This window comes from Akebia trifoliata, chromosome 1, assembly GCF_017979445.1.
Source record: "Akebia trifoliata isolate Shusen 1 chromosome 1, ASM1797944v1, whole genome shotgun sequence".
Lineage (NCBI taxonomy): Eukaryota > Viridiplantae > Streptophyta > Magnoliopsida > Ranunculales > Lardizabalaceae > Akebia > Akebia trifoliata.
The window spans coordinates 25,198,514-25,222,940 of record NC_141375.1 but is presented as its reverse complement, the minus strand read 5'-3'; the positions used below and the strand labels follow the sequence as shown (position 1 = coordinate 25,222,940).

At 32.8% G+C, this 24,427-nt stretch overlaps 1 protein-coding gene across 4 annotated transcripts; it reads right to left on the bottom strand.

The window, feature by feature from the left end:
* Window positions 1-6,924: 6,924 nt before the first annotated feature.
* HB-3 (homeobox-3) lies at window positions 6,925-10,056 on the bottom strand. Of its 4 annotated transcripts, none has more exons than XM_086445796.1 (5): window positions 9,756-10,056; window positions 9,259-9,574; window positions 7,919-8,656; window positions 7,251-7,462; window positions 6,925-7,142 (listed from the first exon to the last, which is right to left on the bottom strand). In XM_086445796.1, the coding sequence occupies exons 2-5, from the start codon at window positions 9,383-9,385 to the stop codon at window positions 7,137-7,139; spliced, it is 1,083 nt and encodes a 360-aa protein (XP_086301922.1). In that variant the 5' UTR covers window positions 9,386-9,574; window positions 9,756-10,056; the 3' UTR covers window positions 6,925-7,136. The 4 variants fall into 4 exon arrangements, with proteins under 4 accessions (XP_086301922.1, XP_086301929.1, XP_086301907.1 ...); XM_086445803.1 differs by having other exon boundaries at window positions 6,926-7,142; window positions 7,251-7,444; window positions 9,756-10,055; XM_086445781.1 differs by having other exon boundaries at window positions 6,927-7,142; window positions 7,251-7,465; window positions 9,756-10,054.
* Window positions 10,057-24,427: the final 14,371 nt, after the last annotated feature.

Sequence of the window (24,427 nt, the reverse complement as noted above, 5' to 3'; positions counted from 1 at the left end):
GTCTCGCACGTCAAATCGTTAACTGGTGTTATATATATTTTTGGGAAAATTACTTTTGAAGAATTTCTTTGAAAATAGTCCCTAAATTTCGCGTGATAGTATGATAGGACATTTAGTAAATTTTTTCTTTCTTAATGGTCCCTTTGTTGAAATCGATACTTTTTTTTTATTTAGTGTCCAATTCACAATTTTTACTATGAAACTCACCACTGTTTACTATTGAGTTTGTAACTTTTTATTTATGTTGAACTCAACACCTTTTATTTACTGTTGAGTTCACCACTTTTTAAATAAAAAGTACATTAGTAAAACCCACTTATTTTTAATTTTTGAGTTTTTTTTTTTTTTTCAATTAAAATTAAAATTAGAAATTGTTTAGACTTGTTTAGATAATTTCAATCCAATCCACACACACACACACACAAAAGAGTAGAAAAAATCTAATTTTTTGCATACATCTTCAAAATATTTATAAAAAAAAATTGAAAATGATTTCTTCTTCCTTCTTAAATCCTTTTCGACAGAAATGAGTCTTCAAAACTTGATTGAGATGTCAAAAATCCAATTTTTTAGATTAAAATGATGAGTTTGCATGATTAAGGCATTCAATCATGAGAAATGTGGGAGATGAGGTCCAGGGACTGTTTGGAAAGAGAAAAATTTACTAAATGGATTATTAAAAAACCACTAAAAACTTAAAATACAATAAATACACTTTGGAAAGTTGAATTTGAGGGTATTTTAGTTAAAACAAAATTTGTTAAGGGCATTTTAATACAAAGTCCAATTTTCAAAATGTATTTATTGCACTTTAATAGGACCCATATTTTTTTTTAATAAAGTTATATTATGTTTATGTTTAAATAAGACTAATGATTTCCTGGCTTGAAAAAACTCACTAAGTTTGTACACAGCTGACATGGCAAGGACACAGAACCATTGTTCTTTTTCCTTGTGTATCCTCCTGGAGAAAAAGATCAATGGTTCTATGGTTAGCCCTTGCCACGTAAAGTCCAAGTGAGCCTTTTCAAGTTAAAATAACATGACATTTTAAATAATTATTATGATTTAGTTATGTTGTGAGATGTTTGGTATTCTTGTTGGGCTTAAATTTTAAGAGGCAAAATAGCTCCAAAGGAGACATTTTCCAAAATAGTGCAATCAGTGGATGTACCTCAATCTTGAGAGAATCACATAAAAATATTTATACAATTTGCATTTAGTTTGTTTTGTTTTGTTTTTATTTGATTCTTGGTTGCTTCTATTTTCTTAACACCAACATACCCCAACAACATGACCTTAACAGCCAAGTCCTTAGTGACTAGGACAAACCAACAACCAGCACTACAAAACAAAGGGATTTTATTCATCTTTGTTGAGAGTTACACACGAGTGACTTCATGTTGCAACCAAATCTCAACTGAGATCCAAAGTCTATATAACAACACTTGAACCTCAAGCCTTTTAGAGAAGATCAAGCTCAAAAGCTATTCTCCAAGGATAAATGATCTTTTTTGGTCAATTAAGTATAAAGTTCAAATAAAAGAAAATCCATATCGAGACTCCAAAGAACATCAAACTCACAAGTCCTTTTTCCAAAGACGATCATTCTTATCAATAGACCATGCGCAAAACCCAGAGAGAAGAAAATTTCACTCAAAAAAGTGTGAAATCTTAAGAGAAAAAGCCATAAAACTCTTTCCAAGGCCTCTTTCTCAACCAATCAAGTAGGGGGGTTTGACTAGAAGAACAATCATACACCATTTCCCAAATCTTCATCCTCGATTACATGGAATTTGAAGAGAAGAATAATCACACAATACCTCCCAAAGCCTCCTTCTCAATTAATCAAGCGTGAAACCCATAAAGAGAAGCCTTACAAATATTCTCAAAGATCAAGAAGCATGTCAATCATCCTTTTTGTTTTACCAGCTAAATTTGATTGTTGATTATAAAAATAAATAAAAAAGGCTCTCATGAGCGAGTGTAAGCTAATATCTGTCTCACCATTATCATTAATACAAAAATCATTATACCAAACAGGTGTCAGGTAGCTTAGTTGGTAAAGTCTTTGGGTGATGATACCAGAGACCTGGGTTTCAAATCCGGCCAGTACTGAGTTACTGAACTCATTAAAAATAGGCTTATCGATAAAAATAAATAAAATAAAATAAAATAAACAATGTACCAGAAAATGTTAAGCATCCCCGGTAAGGATTTGATATTTATTATTGCCAAATGTTTTAAGCTTCCATACAAGGCCTATTAAAGTGGTTAAACCACTCATGGAATATGAGTGGAATAAATGTACATAAGTATTATGTGGATGACTGTAGGCTAAAGATATCATGGGTAGGTCCATTGCAGCAATGGTTTTGAACTCAATGGGCCCTTTATGTATAATCCTAATGGGCCATGCTAAAACTTAACATGCTAGCACCAAACGAAGGGCTGGGATTGGAGGTTACACCCTAGACATGCCTCAAATGAAAATGTATCACAAGGAAACATGTACTAATTCATTGGAAATCTATGTTTTTATTCCCATCTCAGCTGTATATTTGATGTTGTGGATGAAACAAAGTTTGAGGTTAGAAAAGCCATTTACAAAGACTTGAGTATTGGGTAACCTTACAATACCTGGAGTAGAGGGATACACTCTTAAAGAAGTAGCATATTGGGCTTAACTTAGATATATTGTGGCTGTCAATGGGCCTAGTTTTGGCCCAGTCCTCCCCCATTGTGGATTGGACTTGGTTGGTGTTACTAGGTCTATTTAGATATCAAGTCAGCCGGATTAGACCCGATTCATATTTAGGGCTGGAATCGGGCTTAGAACTAGGCTAGTTAGATAGCCAGGCCTAATACATTTTCGATCGGCCCAGCTTGACCCATTGCCAACTTCAAGCTAGGGCATAAAATGGATTACCCAAAAAATCGAATTTAGAAGGTGTTGGAATCTTGGAGTAGATCACACTAAAAAACGGATCAAATATGGTTTAATGTCCCTTGAACCGACTATCAGATATGAATCCAGCCCTAGATCTGCCTAGCTTGAAAGTATATATATATATATTACTTTGAAAATTATATTTTTAAGTTTTTCAAAATAGTATTTTCTACTACTTTTCTACAATATTGATTCATATAAAATAAGAGTATAATAATGATAAAATATAATATTATTATAAACTTGCAAAGAAGTAAAAATAGATTTTAAAAAAGGTCATACATTTCAGAATTATTTGACCCAACCAAAGTTGGATCCGGATATAATACTAGTTAATAGGATCTAAATCAGATCCAGATCCAAATCAGTAAATAAATAATTTCGGATCTGAAATATTATGACCTACTTTACTTCTTCTGCACGTACTATGATAAGGTGACACGTCATCGACTAGAGAGAGACTTGTCTTGGAGCATATAAAAGATGAATGAATTATGGGGAGACATTATAGGAGATTCCTTTCACGATTCAACTTCATGTCCTCCTTTTCTACCGTACACGCAGGTGCGCACGTAAGTATCCTGCGCACACTCAACCGTATGACGGTTTGTTGACCCGTCAACATGGCCAACCCAAACTTCCGGTGCTGACAAGTGACATCAAAATGAACTCCATTCCGTTTTAGAGTTATAGATCGATTTCCTGTTCTGTGCCCTCTGTCCGATGCATATACCTGTACTTTTAACACCCTAAAACTAAAACAATGGCGTCATTCTTTGTCTCCATATCCTTTTTACTATTCATTTTCCCCTCAATTCTACATGTATAATCCCACAATTTTTTTTTTTTTTTTTAAGAAGAAAACAAAAATGAGTTATATAGTGGTGGTAATGGGATAATGAAACTAGCGTTTAAATTGGTCTGGTTTGGGTCAGATATGTGTATATCCATATTTATATTTGATTTTTATCTGGATTTATATTTGGATCTGACTCTGATTCTACTAGTTCAAATCATATCTTAACCTTTTTTTTTTTTTTTTTTTTACTTTCATTAAATTCATATATAAATTTGATCAACTGAATTACTTGATTCAAGTTGATCGGATCAAATAAAAGTTGTGATCAAAAGATGACTTGAACTCAAAATCTTTCTTTTTTTTAAAGAGAGGCATTAATCACTACATTCAACATTTATTTATTGATTAAAAATAGTTTAAAAAATATAACATACAAAGTAATATATTCTTGAATATAAGTAAATATAGGGATGAATCCTTTTTTGACCCGAATCCAACTTCATTAAGGGACATCAACCCATATTTGATCCATATTATAATTCAGACATGCTTGAAAGAATCAAATACGCTAAAATTGGATTCAAATCACTCAGATTTCAGATAAAATCTAATTCATTTTAATCCTTAAATGAAACCTTGGGGTGTCAATGGGTTGGTCTCGATTCGACTACCATACAAACTTGATCAAAAATTAAAAATATTTCTAATTCTAAAATCTAATTCAGAAAAACAACACAAATTCTCTTTAAACGATTCTGATTCACGATTGTTGGATTTTGATGATATAAAATCACTATCTTTTGTTTCCTAATGTTGATGGGATATTTTTCAAGGGTATTTTGGGTAATGTTATTTCATTAGCTTATGAAAAACAAAGGGGGTCCCTAAATGGTAGTTATGGTCCATAAAAGAGAGTTTTCTCTTTGATAGAGATTGTGAGTAAATATTAAGTCTCTATATGTATCCGCTTCTTCTCTTGCAAAAATTAGAAGATCAAGATTATTGAAGGTGGTCATCATATTGTTGTTGCGGTTTGTAATAACGGGAGTGGGATCAATATTTCTTATTTGGATTCTTACTAGAGTTGGGTGTAGAAATTTTGTAAGTTTCATCGGAGTGTTGGAGGTAAGTATAGTCCTCCATATACTTGTAATTTCTTCCTTGAGTAGCTGATTTCTACTTATCGACTTTCCTATGTATGTAACCCCATTGTAGGTGGACCACGTAAAACTTATGTTGTGATTGTGCTCATTTCTCTACTACTTCTTCATTGTTTCTTGCATTTGGTTTGTAACATGTTCTTGAAGTTTGGTTGTTGGAATTACTTCATTTATTGTTAGAAGAGATTAATTTCAATAATCGAATTTCCGTGTGGCTTGGTATCCAGTCACAAAAGCAATTTTTATTGATTTCTATCAGTTTTGATTTTGAATCGGTTTGTATTCAAGAGACCCGACTCTAATCGATTTCAATAAAAAGAGACGTATCTTAGGTCATTCAATTCTGTCTTAAGTCATATCTTGGGTCGAAGCCTATCTCTACTTTCTTATTGATTTTGTCCACATCATTATTTTTTTAGTTACCTCTTTTATTTTTTTCATCTTGGTATATTATTAAGTTGTATCAAAACATTATACATTGGTAACGTTATTGACCTTTGATGTACTAATTGGTATGATCTACGATAAGGCAGTCAAACTTTCAAACTTGGATCCATCCTGGATGCTATGGACTGAGTTAAAGTGGTTTAGTCGTGAGTCCAATAATTTGCATCATAAACCTCAACATCTTCTATCCTACAAAAATTCAAATTGATGAATTAGGCTTTGGGTGAGTAGAAGTTTTGAATCACTATCACATGCTTTTGAACCATCACGACATCTTAATCAACTCCAGTAGATGATTCCACTTTCTAAGTACTTAACAACAACAATAAAGCCACATCCCAAAAATTTGAGGTTGGTTAATTGAAAGTTGTTCCAAAAAATTAACCTAATTTGTCCATAGTCAAAATTTCTATTATTTGAGATTGACTTCATGTGCTTTTGTGATTTTATATAAGTTCTTTTGGGTTTTAGTCTCGATTTATGGACTTTCAAATTGCCCCCTCTTCCTCTCCCACTCGGGAACTTTTTTGAATGGTTCTATATATCATTAATTGAGATACTCCCTCATTACAAGCCCATTTGCCCCAACTCCCTCACCTCCCTCCCCAACAACTTTCAATTTTTTGAATATGAAATTGCCTCTTGACTTGGGCCTTGTCTCATAGACTAATTGAAAATGACTTAAATATCATTTTTTTCAACTTCTAACAAAAAATCATTGAATTTCTCCCCAAAACCACTCATCTTTAATTATACCATTAACTATAATTGGCCCCACTACAAGAAAACCGTAGCTCCACCCTTAATAAACCTATATGAAAAATTCTTCCCTCATATAAATCTCGTTTGAGCTCTATTACAAGGACTCAAAGTAGCTCTTAGGTGTGCAAAGAACCATTGATTGGCCAATTGAGCAATACCTCAACTGTTATTTCAAGTCACTTTAACCGTTTTCATCTTATATTGACTAATCTATTGATCATAAAAGTCTTATCCCAACAAATAAAGATTGATTGAACAAATATTTTTCCCAATTCAATTCCATGACCAAATTCACAAACTCTTTTTTTAAATAAAACGGATCAAGCCTGTATTTAGGCTTTGTCTAATTCATAGACCATAGTCTTATTTAAGGACTAGTTCTGAAGATGTGCAACTCCGGACACATCACATCCACAAAGTAAGTGGGTGCCCCCTCAAGTATGACTCTCAAGGAATTAATGCTCATACCAAGTATCGAACTCACACCATACGGGCATTATTGTTCTAATCCCATTAGTTAACTTCGTACATGGTCAAGGATTTTTTAATAATCTTATCACCTTCACTACCTTACAAGTCCCATTAGAGAGAGAGAGAGAGAGATGACAGTAGGGAACCTCAACTACAGTACTTTGTACGAGGTGATAAGAGCTTTACCTAAACGTGGAATCTAAATAAATAAAAGCAAACTTCGCTTCGTTGGAAGAAAAGCCAAGTTTTTCAGCAAAATTGTCAGAAATCAATGGTGATGATCTCAGCCAAGTTTTATGTAGTGTATCCACGTACGATATATATATGATGTACGTATTTACGTACTGAAGCGTAACACCTGAAAATACCGAAAATGAAGCAAATCCCATATAAATATTCCTTTAAAGAAACCAATTTAAACTCGTCCATTTCGATCCAGGTCATCAAAGTCTCCTAAATCAAATATATATTAAGCCCTAAATTAGAAGCAGAAATTATCAAGATCAACGGTCAAGATTCTATCACTTCTTCATCCTTGGTGATCCTCCTACACCTGCAATAATATCCAACAAATATAAATAATCAGACACTCGGAGACAACTTAATATGGTAGCTCTAGAACTACTGAATCAGTCACATATAAACGTGTTAACGTGCGCACCAGATAATAGAATGCGCCGGGTTGTAGGGATTGGAAGGTGACACCCCACTGATTAGTGAGAACAGGTTGACCAGAAGAGTGAAGGAGAACAGCGTCGTCACCAAAAGCTTGGCGCACGTTAAAGGGTCCCACAGAAACCTCGAATGCTACGTCGTTTATGAACACCGTTGATCTCCCCGCATCAGCCGGGTCCACTGCACCCGATTCACCAACTCCTTACCACACAGAATCATTAAAAAATAATTAAAAAGAAAGAAAAACCGATTACGTGCTTCAAGTCTCCAGTCAAGTATTGCAGCCATGCACACGTCCTATCTCGAAAAGGGTGGCTAATAAAAAGACTATAATACCCTCTAATTTTTTACTATAATGACAAATATATCCTTGCCCATCTTAACAAAGGACCATTATTTTGAAATTTTGATGAAGGAATGAAGAGCAATGCATATATTCTTATTCTATTTTTTTTAAGTTTGAATGAGAGATGATTCAGTGTGTTAAGATGTACGGTACTCATGTAATGAACAAGTTAGGATCAACTTAATTACTACCTTCAGTCAGCATATATTCTTATTCTTACTCTATTTTCAGTTTGAATGAGAGATGATTCAGTGTGAAAAGATTTATGGTACACATGTGATAAACAAATTTAGGATCAACTTAATTACCTTGAATTTGATTGAATGTGGTGGGATTTATAGTTGAAGTAGGAGAAGTGATTGTGAGAGGAATGCTGGTTGTAAGAGTAGTAGTAGGAGAAGAGTGAATGTAGCTCAGCTGTTGGTGGAACTTCATCTTCTCTTCTTCCTCCTTTGAAACTTCTTGATTCAATAATTCACCAATCAGAAACCCTGAACAAGACCCAATTGTTTGATCTGGGATTTGAACATTGGAAATATCCGAAAAGCAAAATCCTTGAGAAAACACAGTGTTTCCTTCAATCTGTTGCACTGGGAAGAAGAATGGCTGATCAGATGAAAAGTCCCCTTGAGTCTGAAAATAGGTCTGATTAACTGAAGCAGTAGGAGAATTTGATAAATCGATCATGTTGACCCCACCCATTGCCAACATCTTATTGGTTTTCTTTGGAGAAGATTTCTCCGATGACGACGACGAAGAAGACGATGGGGCAGTAGTGAAGGTGTTAACAGGAGGGGATTGAGAATGTGATTTGGAAGTTTGAAGATGTCTTTGCTTGTGTTTACTTCTCGATTTCCTGTTTTGGAACCAATAGAATACATTGGCGTCGCCGACTTGCCCATATTCTTGCAATTGAGTTCTTATCTTCCTTATCTCATCCCTTGGAGGATTCACCATACCCGAATTGAATATCGCTTCGAGTATTCGTATCTGTTCCGGTTTAGGGTTCCATCGAGGCTTCGGGTCGGGGCTACGCTCTTCGAAACCTGTAAGAAAACACAATGCAAAACCCTAATTAAGCCTATCATGTGAGATTAAAATAGATTTTTCATTGAATATTTGATTTAGAAAGCTTATTACTTTGGATCATATGCATGCATTAGATTGTGTGTGCAATGCATGCTTCTAAATCATTTTAATTGGTAATAGAGGACATGGATTAAGACATTGAGAGCATATATGTACACACTTTCAATAACAAAAGACATGACTTTAAACAGTATTGAGCTGAAGAATAAGATTCATTCCTCGGATTCCAAATTATTGAGATTAGGGTTTCATGGTGATGACCTCAGATGCAACATGTAGCACTAAAATTTCAGCAGAAAGAAATAACAAGTAGCGCAAACTAATGATTGAAATATAGTTCTAGAGTTCTAGACTAAAATCACAATAAATCAAATCTCACAAATCATTTGCTACCAATATTCATCCAAGAAATGAAATGAGCGAATTAATGGTTGGTTAGACTTACCATATTATTTCCAAACTTGTCTAGGGTCTAAGAAGTTATAAGAGTGAAAATAAGTAAACATTAGAAAGAGAAACATAACTGTTATTTACTCTTATATATTAGTGGGATGATTACCTGATGTATATGGGGGTCTCTGGCATGATGAGATGAGAGATGAGTTGATGTCATGCTGCCATTGGTGGTGATTGTTGCAGGGCTTGGACTTGAACATACTAGGCCAGTGTCTGTTAGATGAAGCCATGGTGTTGATGGGTATTGATGATGAAGATCCAAAGTCCAAACAAACAAGTCTAGCAATCAAAGTAGCCAACCAGATGAGAAGGAGTAAAAAGCACTTTGATGGAGAAGATGCCAAGGAAACCTATAGGCTTGTTTATGGTACTAAAATCTCAAGACATAACACCTCTTCTTATAGACTCCTCACCTAATCCTGTGTTCAGTACATCTCAATTAATAATAGAACTAGTAAAAAAGAGAGATAACCCATTAAACAACAACACAAATCTCCTGTGAAGAGAACATAAATTAACAAGAATGAAAAATTGATATATAAATTATAAATAAAAGGGAAGATAAAGAACATAGAGAGGACACACCCATCCCTTGCTTACACTTTAGCATTAAAACAGAAAAACAAGTGCCCACTACTCAAAAGTACAAGCTAATTCCCTCGCATGACAGGCAAAGAAGCCATGGAAAAGCACACATGCCGGCGCTTAATTAGAATCTTCATCAGAGAAAAATCAGAAGAGCCTTCAATTCAATCTGAACAGAGAGAGAAAGAGAGGGAGAGAGAGAGAGAGAGAGCTATCAAATGTAGAGAAGATATTGAAGGCTTTAAAAAGTTGGGTTTTTTTCTTTTTTGGTTTTCCACTTTTTTCTATGGAGAGGATTCTACTTTTCTCATTTGGTTTGCTTGCAGAGAGTATTAATGGGAGAGCTATAAGTGAGAGATTATTCTAATGGAAGAGGTTGTTGTAGGAATAAATGGGGGGTTTGAAAGTCAAGAAGGGATGAAGTTGGGTTTGATTGGAAAGTGGTGGTGGACAGTAATTGCAACTTTGGGTTATTTTGGGCAAAGGCAGGTGGGCTTTGGATTGACTCGAGGGGATATTTTTTCAAAGAATCGTGATAATCAATTTTTCAAAAACCAAATTAAATATTTAACAAGAGTAAAACAAATTATTTAAAATCAAATTAGTTAAAATTTTGGGTCAAATATAATAATTTAGACTTGGTGTTGAAGAGAATAAGAATGAAAAATAGCAAGGGAATAGATTGTAAAGCCACTACAAGGGGCAGCTATCCTTAGTGAAAATTTGGTTTGCTTTCGTAAATTGTATTTCTTTTTTTGTGTTTGTGCGTGTGTTCAAAATTTGCATTTTTCTTATACTTTAACACGGTTACCATTATCAAATCCTTCTCCCAAAAGTTTGTGATCGTTTGAATGAATCTTGTTCCATCATTAATTAATTTAGTTTGTGTTAAATAAGATTCATGTTAGTAGGTAACATTTTTTTTTCGATAGGGATGTAACCCTCCTCTTTTATAGTTGGGACTACTATAATCAATGTAGAAGTGTGGAAAGTCCAAAATACTCAGGGTCGATCTACTACCTCCTGAGTCCATTTTCGAGTAAGACAATCACGAGTTTGGCTCCATACCCCTTGACTAGCACTTGAGATGCCAAAATGTCTGATGTGGTTAGAAGCAAGATGTTTTTCCTTCGTAGTTGATCGAATTCTCAAATTGGCTCAAATTAAACACCAAAATACATGGTGTAGATCACAACGAGCGTCATTCACAGACAAGAAATGGTAGCTTAATGTCATAGAAGAACACAAGTGACCTTGAAATAACAATGACTGTGATGTGCATATATATCATAAAAGTAGTCATCTGTAATAGAATTGTGCATTGTCACGATAGATTCGTATAGTAAATAAATTGATACAGTCAAGGAGGCTAAAATATTGATATATATATATGAAGGCGCATCTATCTATATGGACCACATCTTCACGTGGCACCCAAAACTTCAATTGGATGTCACATGTTTGTAGAGCATAAAATTGTAAGAACTCTAAAATAAAATATAAAAAAATTAAAATGTTACTTATTTTCCCATTGGATTTCAATTTAAAATTTGGGAGTTCAACAACCAGCCATTTTCAAAGTCTTACATTGAAAAATAAAAATCAAACCTAATCTAAATCCTAAATTTTAGAAGGGGAGGTGTCATTTGGACCTATGTGGTAATTCACATAGCCCAGAGGTTCAATCCAGGCTCTGCATGGTCATTCAATCCATGATTGGATAATCTACAAGAAAGATATTGAAGAAGACAGCATTTCATTGAGAATTCCACAAGGGATGCGTATTTTGATCAACATTCCACAAGGGATATGAATTTTGATTAGGGGTGTAACTTGGTTCAGTTTGAGGTCAAATTGGAATCGAACCAACATAATAGGTTGGTTCCACTAAATAAGAACCAGAACCAAAACCGAACCAAATTCCATTAGAACCAAACCAACCCAAATCGAACTAAAGTCGGTTTGGTTTAGTTCGATTCTATGGATTGTCAATACTCTATAAATTGTAAGTAATATTTTTTTAATGATAAAATAAACATATAATAAATATAAAATTTCATATAATAATCACTAATCTTTCCATAAAAGTCATTAGTTTATCCATAAAAACCACTAATATATGTCCTAACTACTAAAATAATTCATAATAATTATTATATACATATATATTTATTTATTGCATAGGGGTTCGATTCTCGGTTTGATTCGATTCTATACAAGCTTGATCCAAGAATTGAACCAAATTGATCGGTTCTCCATTTTCATAATCCGGAGTCAAACCACAACTTGTTCCAAACCGAATGAAACCACCCCAAAGCTAGTGGTTGGGCTCAATTCTCGATTTGAACCAGACCAAATTGCACCCCTAATTTTGACCAACATCTTATGATTCGGGGGGGAGGGGGAGGGGGAGGGGGAGGGAATTGTTCGGCTATAGATAAGCTTTTGTTTGTGTTACATATATGTAAGTTGCATCTATCTAGTTATATAGTACTAGAATCGTGATAATCTGACTACCCCAGGGGGGAACTATTTGGTTGTAAATAAGCTTTTGTTTGTGTTACATATGTGCAAGTTGCATCTATCTAGTTATATAGTACTAGAATTGTGATAATCTAACTACCCCACGTGGCATACTTAATTGACTACCTGATGTGACATGACAAGTTCGGAAATCGTTGATCTGTGCTCCTCGATATACACAATTGCACTTTTCCATTAAAAAAAATGTATCTCAAGAGAATCCTATAACCAAGAAGCACATATCAACAGTTTCTGAGCTTGTCACGTTAGGTTGTCAATTGAGTTTGCCACGGGATAATCAGATTATCACGACTCATAATTCTAATAATGTCTTACCAAAACGGGAGAAAAAAGAATAATATAAAGGGAGGTCTGAAAAGGGTTATAGTAATGAAGATATTTTGCACCTAAACGTTCAACCTTGCAAAAAGGGAAAATAAGTAAATGGGATCCATTCTGATACAATAAAAAAAAGTCCAGATAAAAAGGGTACAAATGGTAGAGAAAGAAGTTTAGAAACTGAAAAGAGAGGTGGCATTTAGTTTCACTATATTATTTATTGTAGAAAAACAAAATAAAGTCTTTGTATAAGTTAAAAAGCAATGGAAGTGAGAGAGAAGAGAGAAGAGAGAAGAGAGAGAGAGATGTGTTAATTATGTCTTTGGGAAGGAAGAGAGAGAGAGACGGTTGAGTTTCAGCTGGTTTTGGGGTGGGTGACCAAAGCAAAGGAAGAAGTCCTTTCTCTTTCTTTTCAACTTCCCATGCAAAGAGACATAAAGAGGATTTATGGTTGGGGCTACGTGGTGTCGGTGCGTCTCCGACATGCAATACTCTCACCCTACTCTCGTGCGTGCCATCTCATCAATCACTCAATTATTCAAATCCACTTTGTCCACCCCATCTCCTGCAACTCCTTTATTACTCACTCTCTCTCTCTAATAATTATCAATTTAATTATTATCCAAATATTTCATTAATCATCTTATTATACACTAGAAGTACCAAAACGGTTATATATATGGGGCCAAACTTAATGGTCCTGCCCAGCCATCTTTTAAAACTTTCGCTAATCAAAATTTCATATATTGGTAGTTTGGTACTACAAGGTAACATGTGCATTAAATACACATACATTACTTGTAATTTATAATATTAATTAAAGAGTTCTTTTTTTTTTTTTTTTTAAGATTACATGGTAAAAATAATAATTTTATAATTTTAAAAACTAAAAAATATAATTATACGATCATAGGATTGTAATTTTCTTACTTTTGATAAAATGGTCCTGATTTTATTAAGTTTAAATGTAAAGTAGGGCATTTGTGAGATCTAAATTTAGTATCAAACTAGTTATACTCTGCTTTCTCTCATTATAATAGTAACGATACAATTATTTTTAATATTTATCAAACAAATCATATATCCGAGTCTCATTTGCAATTTTATCTTTTTAATTTTCTAATGAATTTTAGATGATCATTGTAGAAGGTAAAATTGGTGACTCATCTAGGTCTTACACATGTCACAAAAAGAACAAGAGATAGAAGGCAGATGAGATTTCAAAAGATAAGTGGTACATAGGATGAGCCAGTAGCCCAACCTAGCTTGTTAGAGGGACAATGCAAGAATTCAAGTCTGCCCTGATTAATGGATTAGAATGTATTGAAGTCTGCCCTGACTCGCAGGACAGATCGAATATGAGTTTCCATGCACTAAGATATGAAATTCTAGGACGAATCTCACGACTCTTGGAATACGATAACGAAGGTTCAATACATTGAGTAAGATCCCCATGATCAGGGGATCTTACAAGATCAAATCCTAAATGTAGGAGAAACCCTGATTTTGGGGGTGAGATATGTAAGAGAAGTGGTTAACAGAGTCAAGAGGATCTTTTCCTTCTCAAGTTCCTTTCTAAAGGTAAGGGATTCCTGCTGGAGATCCCTGAAGGTCAAGGTTCTCAAGGAGATTCATTGTTCGAAATGATTTCTTAAAGAGATCTATAAATAGAGGAGGAGACTAAAAATGAAGGGGGGGGGGGGTCAGAGAGTCCATTATTGATTAAGTAAAAAGTTCTAACTTGATCAACGAAGATTTGTTGACAAGTACCACACTGATGCTAGCAGGGATGAGGAGCATCTTGCGAGAAACAATTGTAGAGTAGATGGAGGTAAGCTCAAATCTGCCTCTACAATCATGATTCAATCAAAAATATGAAACAACAAAAAAATTGGGGGGAGGGGGGTTTGTAAACATGTTTCAAAATCTCATTTCGATTCGTTGTTTTGATATTTCCAAAACCCAAATAAGACCAAAACATTATATATATTAATATTTAAGTAAGGCTTTCACAAGAGACCATAGTCAAGGGGCATGCCATCAATTTTAATACATATGGGGCATCTCAGTAATTTAAAAACATTGGGGTTTCTCCAATATTTTGCAAAACACATATATGCGAACCTATATGACCCAATCATTAGTAAAAGACTAAGGTCAAGGGTATTCCATCGGGTTGAAAAAGGGGTATTATTTTATTTTTTTCATAAAGAGAAAATCACATAAGAACAAGAACAACAACTGAAAAAGAACGCGCCGAAATCTTCATTTATTCTTTTGGATCTGTTACAAAAAATATCGAAATCTACCTTTTCTCCTTCAGATCTGGTAGGAAATCACTGAAATCTTTCAAAATCTCATTTTCACCCTTGTTTCGGTCGAAACATTTTAAAATGAAATAATATTTTGAACCATGCTTGTAAAGGAAAGTTCAACTAAATATGTAATTTTTATATATATAAAAAAAATCAACATTAATTTGATGAAAATGGGAGAATTCTAAAATGTGTAACTGCCAATAATTTTGCCAAAGTACTTGAATAATATGGAGAGAAACACATTAATAATTGCTTCAAATATGTGTAAAGAAAGCATGAGGTATTGATGTGAATATAATGTACGCTTTCCTATTTAATCACATGGGAAATGAACGATTTTCTATTGACAAGCCCCATTGACCCATAACTTTTGGCCTACCATTGGTGAGGTTGTCAATGGATTAGTTTCATATTGGATTCCAATTTAATGTGACAAATATGAATTCGATCTTTATCAAATCAAACATGAAGCCAATCTATAAATATCAAATTAAAACTGGTTAGATATTTCGGGTCTGATCCAATCCATGGACAATCTTAACTAGACCTAGAAATAAAATAACAAGATTAATAATTTTGAAATTTGAATTTGAGATTGTTTTTTAATTGAGAACTGAGAATATTGATAAAAAATTATTAGAGTTTCAAGTTCTTGATAAAAATATTGAAACCCAATGACCATCAAAAGTTAGGTAACTGATTGATCATGATCAATGGACCCAAAAGGAGTGTCTCGTGTCACTTTTTAGGGAAAATTATATAAAGGACCCTGGTAGATGGATTTTTTCTAATTAGTCCCTAAGTTTTGGGGGCTTCTGTTAATAGTCTATTTTGTAAAACTTTCTTTTTTAATCAGTCGTTGAACTTCATTCACCACATTTCTCATGATGTGATTGAAATCTTGACCTTTAAATCTCATCGTTTTCGATCAAAAAAATTGATGTTTCAACAATCCAATTGAATTTCAGAGACTCCATTCCATTGAAAAGGATTTAAGAAGAAAAAATTATTTTCTATGATTTTTCAAACTTTTCAAATACGTATGTAAAAAAGAAGGATTTTTTTTAAAAAAAATTCTTTTTTTAAAGATGAAAATCGATCAAGGATAGCGCTATTGGTTTGAAATCAAATAGACAAGTCCTTATCTCGTGTTTTTAGTCAAAATTTTCATGTATTTTAGTTGAAAAAACTTGAGAAATGAAGATGACTTTTACCAACATTGAGTTCACCATTTTTTTATTGTCAAGTTTGACATTTTTTTTTAAATTTATCAAATTCAACATTTTTTCAAAATTGTCAAATTCAACAATAAAACATAGTGAGCTTGACAATAAATAAAAATTAGTGAGTTCTAACAAATGTTGACCTTGACAATAAATAAAAAGTGATGAGTTCGACAATAAGACAATAATAAGAGATCATTAAGACTGAAATTTTACTAAATAGGTAATTTCAAAATCACCCAAAACTTAGGGATTATTTATCATAAAAAAAAATCCTTCCACCAGCGTCCTTTAATAGTCTCCCCCACCTTTTTAAATGTGGGGTCATTAATTTTAAACCAATGACCTTAGGTTTGAGAATTTGCATTTTTAATGGTACCACACATCATGTGGCATGTCATTCATTAATTGGAGAGGGATGGGAAAGGAGGGGATAGGTCTTGATCTATCAAATGATTAAAACCATCTAATCCATCACATTATTCTGAATAGACTTATGAAGAATGGTAAAAAGTGGTGTGAAATAACAACTATACTGCAATTACATGACATATTAGTCAGATTGTTGTGACATCTGATTGGGGCTGACACCATGTCTTTCTTCTTTGACTTATTGAGGGTAGGTTTCAATTGCTTCTCATGTGTAATGCATTTCTGCAAGAATAAAACAATGGAAGGACATAAAGTAAAATAATTCCTAGAAAATCATCTGCATATCCTACTACTAATAGAAAATAAAGAAAATAAAAAAAGATATATGTATTCCATAAAATAAAATAAAATTCAACCAATTATTGTTCTATTTAATGTTAAGAAAATGATTTTATACCCAATTTCTTAATTAATTCTTTTATGAAAATAAGTATCTATAATTTGAAAAAGAGTCGTGATAATATGACTCGTCATGTGGTATACTCAAATGACTTTATGATGTGGTGAGTTCGGGTACATAGATGTGAACACCTTGGGAGACATGATTACACTTTTTCATAAAAAAATGTACCAAGAGAGAACCGTACATCCCAAGGGGTATAGGTCTACGGTTCCCAAAGTTGTCCACGTGATTTGAATATGCCACCTAGTGAGTCATATTATTAGGACTCTTTGAAGTATTTACTTTTATATCTATGTGTTGAATAGGAGTTCACAATAATGGTAAATAAGTAATAGATATGATTGTCTTCACAAAAATAAATAGCCATGCATTCAAGTATATAAGCATTTTTGTAAATAAAAAAAATATAGTTGTTTCAACATTTTTTTGCAAAAAACTTTAGGGTATGTTTGATTGCACAAGGAAAATAGGATGGAAAATACATTTTTCACTTAGGATATGTTTGATTGCACATGAAAAATAGGGTGGAAAATCAATTTCCATGGAAAATGACATTTTTCAAGTATTTGATTGCACATGGAAATGAAAATTCATTTTCCACCCCATTCAAAAAGTCCACTAAATCATGGATTTCATTTTTCCACCTATATGGGTGGAAAAATGAAATCCACCCATATTTTCCATCATCAATTCTTCCTTGCCACCATCACTACCATCACCACCACCACCACCATTCCATTAACCTCACCGTCGTCATCATCATTGTCGTTACCATCGCCGTCGCTGTCGACTCCGTCTCCGATCACCTTCTCTCTCTCTCTTCTTCTTTTTCTTCTTTTCCTTCTTCTCCATCCCTCACCTCTTCCGCCACCGCCACCACCACGTTCTCCCCCCATCTTCCTCACTTACCCCCCGTCGTCGTCGCCACCTTCGTTGTCACCGTCACCACATCCTCCCCCCTACCTCTTCCTCGTCATCTTCTTCTTCCTATCCCCCTCCTCTCATCTTCTTCCTCCTTCTCCTTTTCTTCTTTTTTCTCATATTTTTTCATGATTTTATCCAAGTGAAAGCAAATAATGAAATTTGATTTTCCAACCCTACCTATTTTCCACAACTAATTTTTCATTGATTTCAAATTCCATGGAAAGTGACTTTCCATGCAATCAAACATACCCTTATTTGATTTCAGTTTCACATGGAAAATAATTTTCCACCCTCCTCTAAAAGTCTCACAAATCCTAGATTTCATTTTCCCACCTATATAGATGAGAAAATGAAATTCATACATATTTTTCATCCCAAATTAAAATCCTAATTCCATATCTTCTTCTCTATCACTACCACTTCCATAGCCACCATCACATTCAATTTGTCCATCATTGTTGTCATCGCACCATTTCTATTTCTGTCATTGGTCACCCTTCTCTCTCTCACTCTCTCTCCCCGTCTTCTTCTTCTTCTCCTTCCTCCTCCTTTCTCCTCATCCTCCCTCCTCCCCAAGCCTCTCCCTCTCCTTTCATCTTCTTCTTCCTCATCCTCCTTTCCTTCTTCTTTTTCATTTTCCTCAGATATTTTTTTCATGATTTTATCTAAGTAAAATCAAATCAAACAATGGAATTTGATTTTTCCAATCCTACCTATTTTCCATGGATTTCAAATTTCACGAAAAATCACTTTCCATGCAATCAAACATATCCTTAGATCATTTTTATATAGCACACAAAGGAAAATTACTAAAAAAATGACATGTATTTATTTTATATGTTATCAATAAAATAAAATATAAAAAACTAAAATACTAAAAAAAAAATGTATATTTGGTTAAAATCAATAAATCAATCATTTTTAAATATTTATGAAAATAGCCGTGTTGGAGTGACCTCAAGATCGAACCTCGTATCGCACATCATGACGTGAAAGTGGATAGGAACCATAGATGTTTTTCACTCCTATCTCGAGGAAATCATCTATGATTCCCATACACTTTCACGCCAGAGTGTGCAATGTGAGGTCTAATCTTGAGGTCACTTCAATATTATTCTTATGAAGACAATGTACTTGGGATATGTAAACCCCTAAATAAACACATATCCCAACAATTTTATTAAATATAAAAATCCAATGGTTTGGAATAAAACATCTACGGATATACCTTGAGAATAAATCATGTATTCCTAAGATCCATAAAATCTCAACCGTTTACTTTAAACTAAAAACGATCTGATTTACATGTTTGTTTATGGATTTTCTTTGTTCAAAAACTTTTTTTTCTTTTTTTATGAAAAACTTATATGATGTAGCATTCTTCTATGGAAAATTTGATGAATTTTCCTTTATATCCTTGAGTTGATAAAAATTAAAAAAGTGCAACAAATCAAAGATTTATGCATTTATCACTCTTACTCTCAAAAATTTTTAGAAGTATAATTTTATTAAAAAGAGAACGGATACAAAGAAAACAAAGACGGTCAAGATAACCAACCACAAAGAAGGCAAAGGCCCCTAGTGTTTGGGGCTGAAGTTGTTCTTATCGGGAGTATAAGCCCAAACAGAAGAATTTCATAGAAGGGGAAAAAAAACAAGGTCTGTGATCATCAAAAAGAGTTAGAAAAACCATCCATGCCTAAAAAAACATTTTTATTTTAAATTTTCTTGTGTTATAAATATAAATAAAAAAAATTGATACTTTAATATCTTAATAGTTTGTTAATATTTTTCCTTCAAATGTTAAAAAATTACAAAACTGTTATTGGCAATCAAACTTTTACATATTTCACTCCAATTTTTTCAAATTATTTATCACACTCCAATTAAAGATTTAAACACACTCTTCAAACATTATAAACATTGAGCTCAAATTATAATTTCAACCTTACAAAATATTATAACACTTGTTCAAATAATATAGATGTTTGCAATTATTATTTGACTCATAAAATTCGAAATTTAAAAAAAAAAAAAAAATCTTTTACTTTTTCTCAATCATTCACTCAAGGTCTTTATTTTTAATTGGAGTGTAATAAGTAAAAGTTGTGGCCTCTATCTCTCTCTTCATAGATTAGAGTCTAGAGGGACAGACAAGTTAAGATGGAGAGTTGGGGGAAGAGGTGCAGCAGAAAGTGCGGAATTCGATCCCATCACGAGTTCAGAACTGAAGTAGACTGTGTACGGTGCAACAGATTGCTTTTAATTCTCTCTCTCTCTCTCTCCATCCTTTCCAAACGTGTGGATGCTCTCGCTGTCTTTATTATATCTACTCTACCGCATCACCCATTAATGCAATTTTCTTGTATTGGAGAATCTTGTGCCACACGGAATGTTTATTGCTATATTTCTTTTAGAATTACTATTGTCACACTAATTTTATTTTAATGCCACATCAATTCTTATGTAAATCACCCAAGTGTAAATCTCCATTTCGTTCATTTTAATTCTCAAAACATGTATTCGTCATTTTTATGATTTAAGAACTTGTGAGTTCGTTATTTTTAATATCTATGAATTCTAGAATATACCAATAAATTCATTGATAATAAAAGTGATGAATTCACTCGAAAGTTGAAATATATATTTTTGGAATTAAAATGAATCGTGCACCAAAATTGGAATTTCAACATAAGTTGTGTATAATTTGGAAAAAATCCTAATCTCCATTTCATGTACTGAATATGACGAAATTCCGAGTTGGATACAGTGTTCATTTTAATTCTCAAAGCAGGCATTCGCCAATTTTATAACCAACGAACTCGTGAGTTCGTCACTTTTAATATCTACGAACTTGTAGATATACTAGTGAATTCATTGCTTATAAAAGTGACAAATTCACTAAAAATGTGTGTTTTGGGAAAAAAATGCAGAATGTATTGAAACTAGAATTTGGCATAAGTGGTGCACATTTTGGGAAAAATACCAATCACTAAAGAAACTCTCTATTTTTTTATTCAAAATTTTATTTAATTGAAGGTGCATCTAACTCTAACATCAATATCACATTTTTCGTAATTTCTTTATTTCATTTGTCTCTCTCTTTCACAAAATAATCATCAATGTCGCCATCGAAATGTAATTTGGATGATTTGAGGTCAACTAAACGAGTCACATTCTTTCGTTCAATCCTACCCAGAGACATGTATTGTGTAATTGAAAGTATAACTTTAATACTCGAAAAATTGGCTTAATTAACAAATTCTTGCTAAAACTTCATGACACCTCAATAAATGTTAAAAAGAAAATTTGTTTTTAATTTTAGGGGTGGTAACATGATAATATTAGGATTTTTTCAAATTTTTTTTTTTAAGAAAATCATTTTATTGTGTGTGGTATAGAAGAATCATTTTCTCGAAGAAAATCATTTTAACACGACATGAACAATCATATACTTGCAAAATACAATTTTTCTACAAGTTTCTTGACGCAATCTTAATAACTTAAATATTAATTCTCATTAGTGGTCAACTAACAAAAGTTGAAGGAATCAAATCTGCTAAAATCAAATTCGGACCACTTAGATTTCAAATAAAATCCGACCCATTTTAAGCCCTACTAACAAGGGCTCATTTCAATCCATCTTATTCAATACTCAACAGATTGGTTCTATATCGATTTGATCCGGTCCCCATCCATTTTCAGCTCTAATTCTTAAATAAAAATAAATAAAAAATAATAAAAAAATCTTAGTATTAAATTTTCACATGGATCCAATAAATATAGGAACACATTTTGTGCATGCAGGAGGTGGGTATGTGTGTCTCATAGCATCAACTACGCTTACAACAGCCACTAAATGAAAATATGTTTGTAATTAATACACAACATGCTTGCTTTAATGCATATATTGATTCACATGCCACCAATAATTTTATGCTAAATTCCTTGAAATTTCAAGACCTCAACAATATAAAATTCTCTCACATCACATGGTACCAAAAAAATTTCAAATATGAGATGTATTATTAAATTACAATGTTTTTGTTGTATTTCCCATAGTATCCACTGGGGATTTTTTTGTTTGTTCTTTTCTTATTATGAAAACTGATTTTCAAAACCTGGAATCTCATTTAGTTACACTTAGGATTTTATGGATCTGACCCTATTTCTACAGATTTAATTAATATGAAATATATAATATGTCTTAAGTGCAAAAATGCAAGAAACCTCTGTTACCTAGCTGATTTTTGTTTTTGACCATAAGAGAATGAGAGATTTTTGACTCATAGACAAGTAAATCCGGGATTTCACATAATTTTGGATGATCAACGTATGGCGCCTAAACAAGGGTAATTTTGTGAATTGGGGATACCCACAATACACGCAGATTTGAGTGATTGTCGATCTAAGAATATATGAAATCCTAGATTGACAAAAAAATGAAAAATGAAGTTGAGATTCTAAATTTTTTGATGATTACATTGTAAATTTGATATATGCATTTTGGGTATTTCGAGAAAATTTATCAAGTGTTGAAGTCGAGAAAAATGAAAATTTGGTTCACATTACAGTGTCGAGCTCACCAATTTTTATTGTCTAGTTCAACATTTTTAGTGTCGAGTTCACCATTTAGTGCCAAGTTCAACTTTTTATTGTTTAGTTCAACATTTAATTACTATCGAGTTCAACAATAAAAATATTGAAATAAACAATAAAAAGTGGTGAACTCGACACTGTGACACTGTAAATGTGATTTAGATTATTTTTTTGTTGAGTTCGATACTAGGTAAATCTCCTCGAAAATACTCAAAATGCATAAATCATAGTTGTAAATAAAAAATTACAACATAATCATAAAAAAAATTAGAATCCCAACTTTGTTCTTCATTTTTTTTTTTTTATTAATCATCAGAAGAAAAAAAAAAAAAAGCATCTAAATGTCTAAATTAAGAGTACATTATTTTTCAATCGTTATTTACCATAAAAAGTCGTCGAAATTTATTGCAATCATCCTTGGAAAACCTAACTATATGAAGAAGATGAGAAAATGATAGTTTGGGTGTTTCAAAGACATTATAGATGTGAGATGAGGTCCAAGGACTATTAAGAAAAGAAAATTTTACTAAATGAACCATTAAGAGACCACCCAAGACTTAAGAGACTATTTAGAAAAAAGTTCCTCCGTCAAGGTCGTTTAAGTTAATTTTTCCAATTATTAATTATGTACGACAAAGAATTATGGTTATGACACTATTCACCCCAAAACATAACACTTTTTGTATGCTACTTGACGTGACAATGCATAGACCATAGATCTTTTTCTCCAAGATACACAGGGAAAAAGATCTAAGGTTCTATGCACTGTTACGTCGGGGAGCATACTTCAGATTCTGGGGTGTCAGTTTATCATTAGTCTTGGAAAAAATGTAAATCGGCATTAAATAAAGTTAAAAGGTCCCTTAGCAAAAGTTTGTTGCAATCGCAATACTTCGTCTCTCCACCAACTGTAAACCTTCGTAAAATAATGCAATGGCAATACTTTGCTGAACTAAAAAATACCAGCAAATATTTGTAGGACATCAACTATGTGAAAATCATGGTAAGAGCAGTATTTTATAAGATTTTGTTCAAAGCCCCTCTTTTCCCTTACCTTTTCCTTCATACACCCCCTTTGGAAATTGTGGAAAAAACTGTGATTTTTCAACATGCAAGGAATAACAATTAGTTTTACATTGACTAAAGTTGTTAAAAATATAGGGTCAAAACTCGATAGATTACAAATTGTGTTGGGACTTGAGATGCTAAAGTGCAATGGAGATGTTGACCAAAGAATGTTTTAGGTCTTTGTAGAAATGTTTGGCTTTCAAATATTTGAATTAGATGTATATTCCAACATTTACTTAAAATGTTTATTAGAAGCATGGGAAATTACTGAAACGGTTACGTTATATTTTTTGTTTGGTTCTGGTTCTTGTCGTTTCGATTCTGATTCTAAAATAAGTGGTACCAGAATTGGAACTGTAGGTGTCCATAAGTTCCAGTTCTCAAGAATCGAATAAGGAAAAACAAATATTACGAAATAGATAAAAAGAAAAAAAAAAAACCTTTCAAAAAATTAATACATTATTTACAAAAATATCAAATTAATTACCATTAGTTCGACAGTTTATAGTTTTTTCAAAATTAAAATTCATGTTCATTGGAAGCCATAAACTTTTAGAAGAAATGACACATTTTAAGCTCCAATAGATAGTTTATATGAAAAATTGAAAAACTTTGTCCAATATAGGAAAACCTTAAAATATATGTAATAAAAATAAACCTATTTTATGTACCCATTGGATAGAATCTAATAATTCTGGTTCCCATTGATTATGTTCAATAAAAAGGAACCAGAATTAGGATATTAGATTTTTTTGGTTCCAATTAAATGGATACACATTGGCCGGGCCATAATTTTTAAATATTTGTCATGGGCTATATACCCATTTTGGTATTTATCTATTTTTACAAAAATGTGTA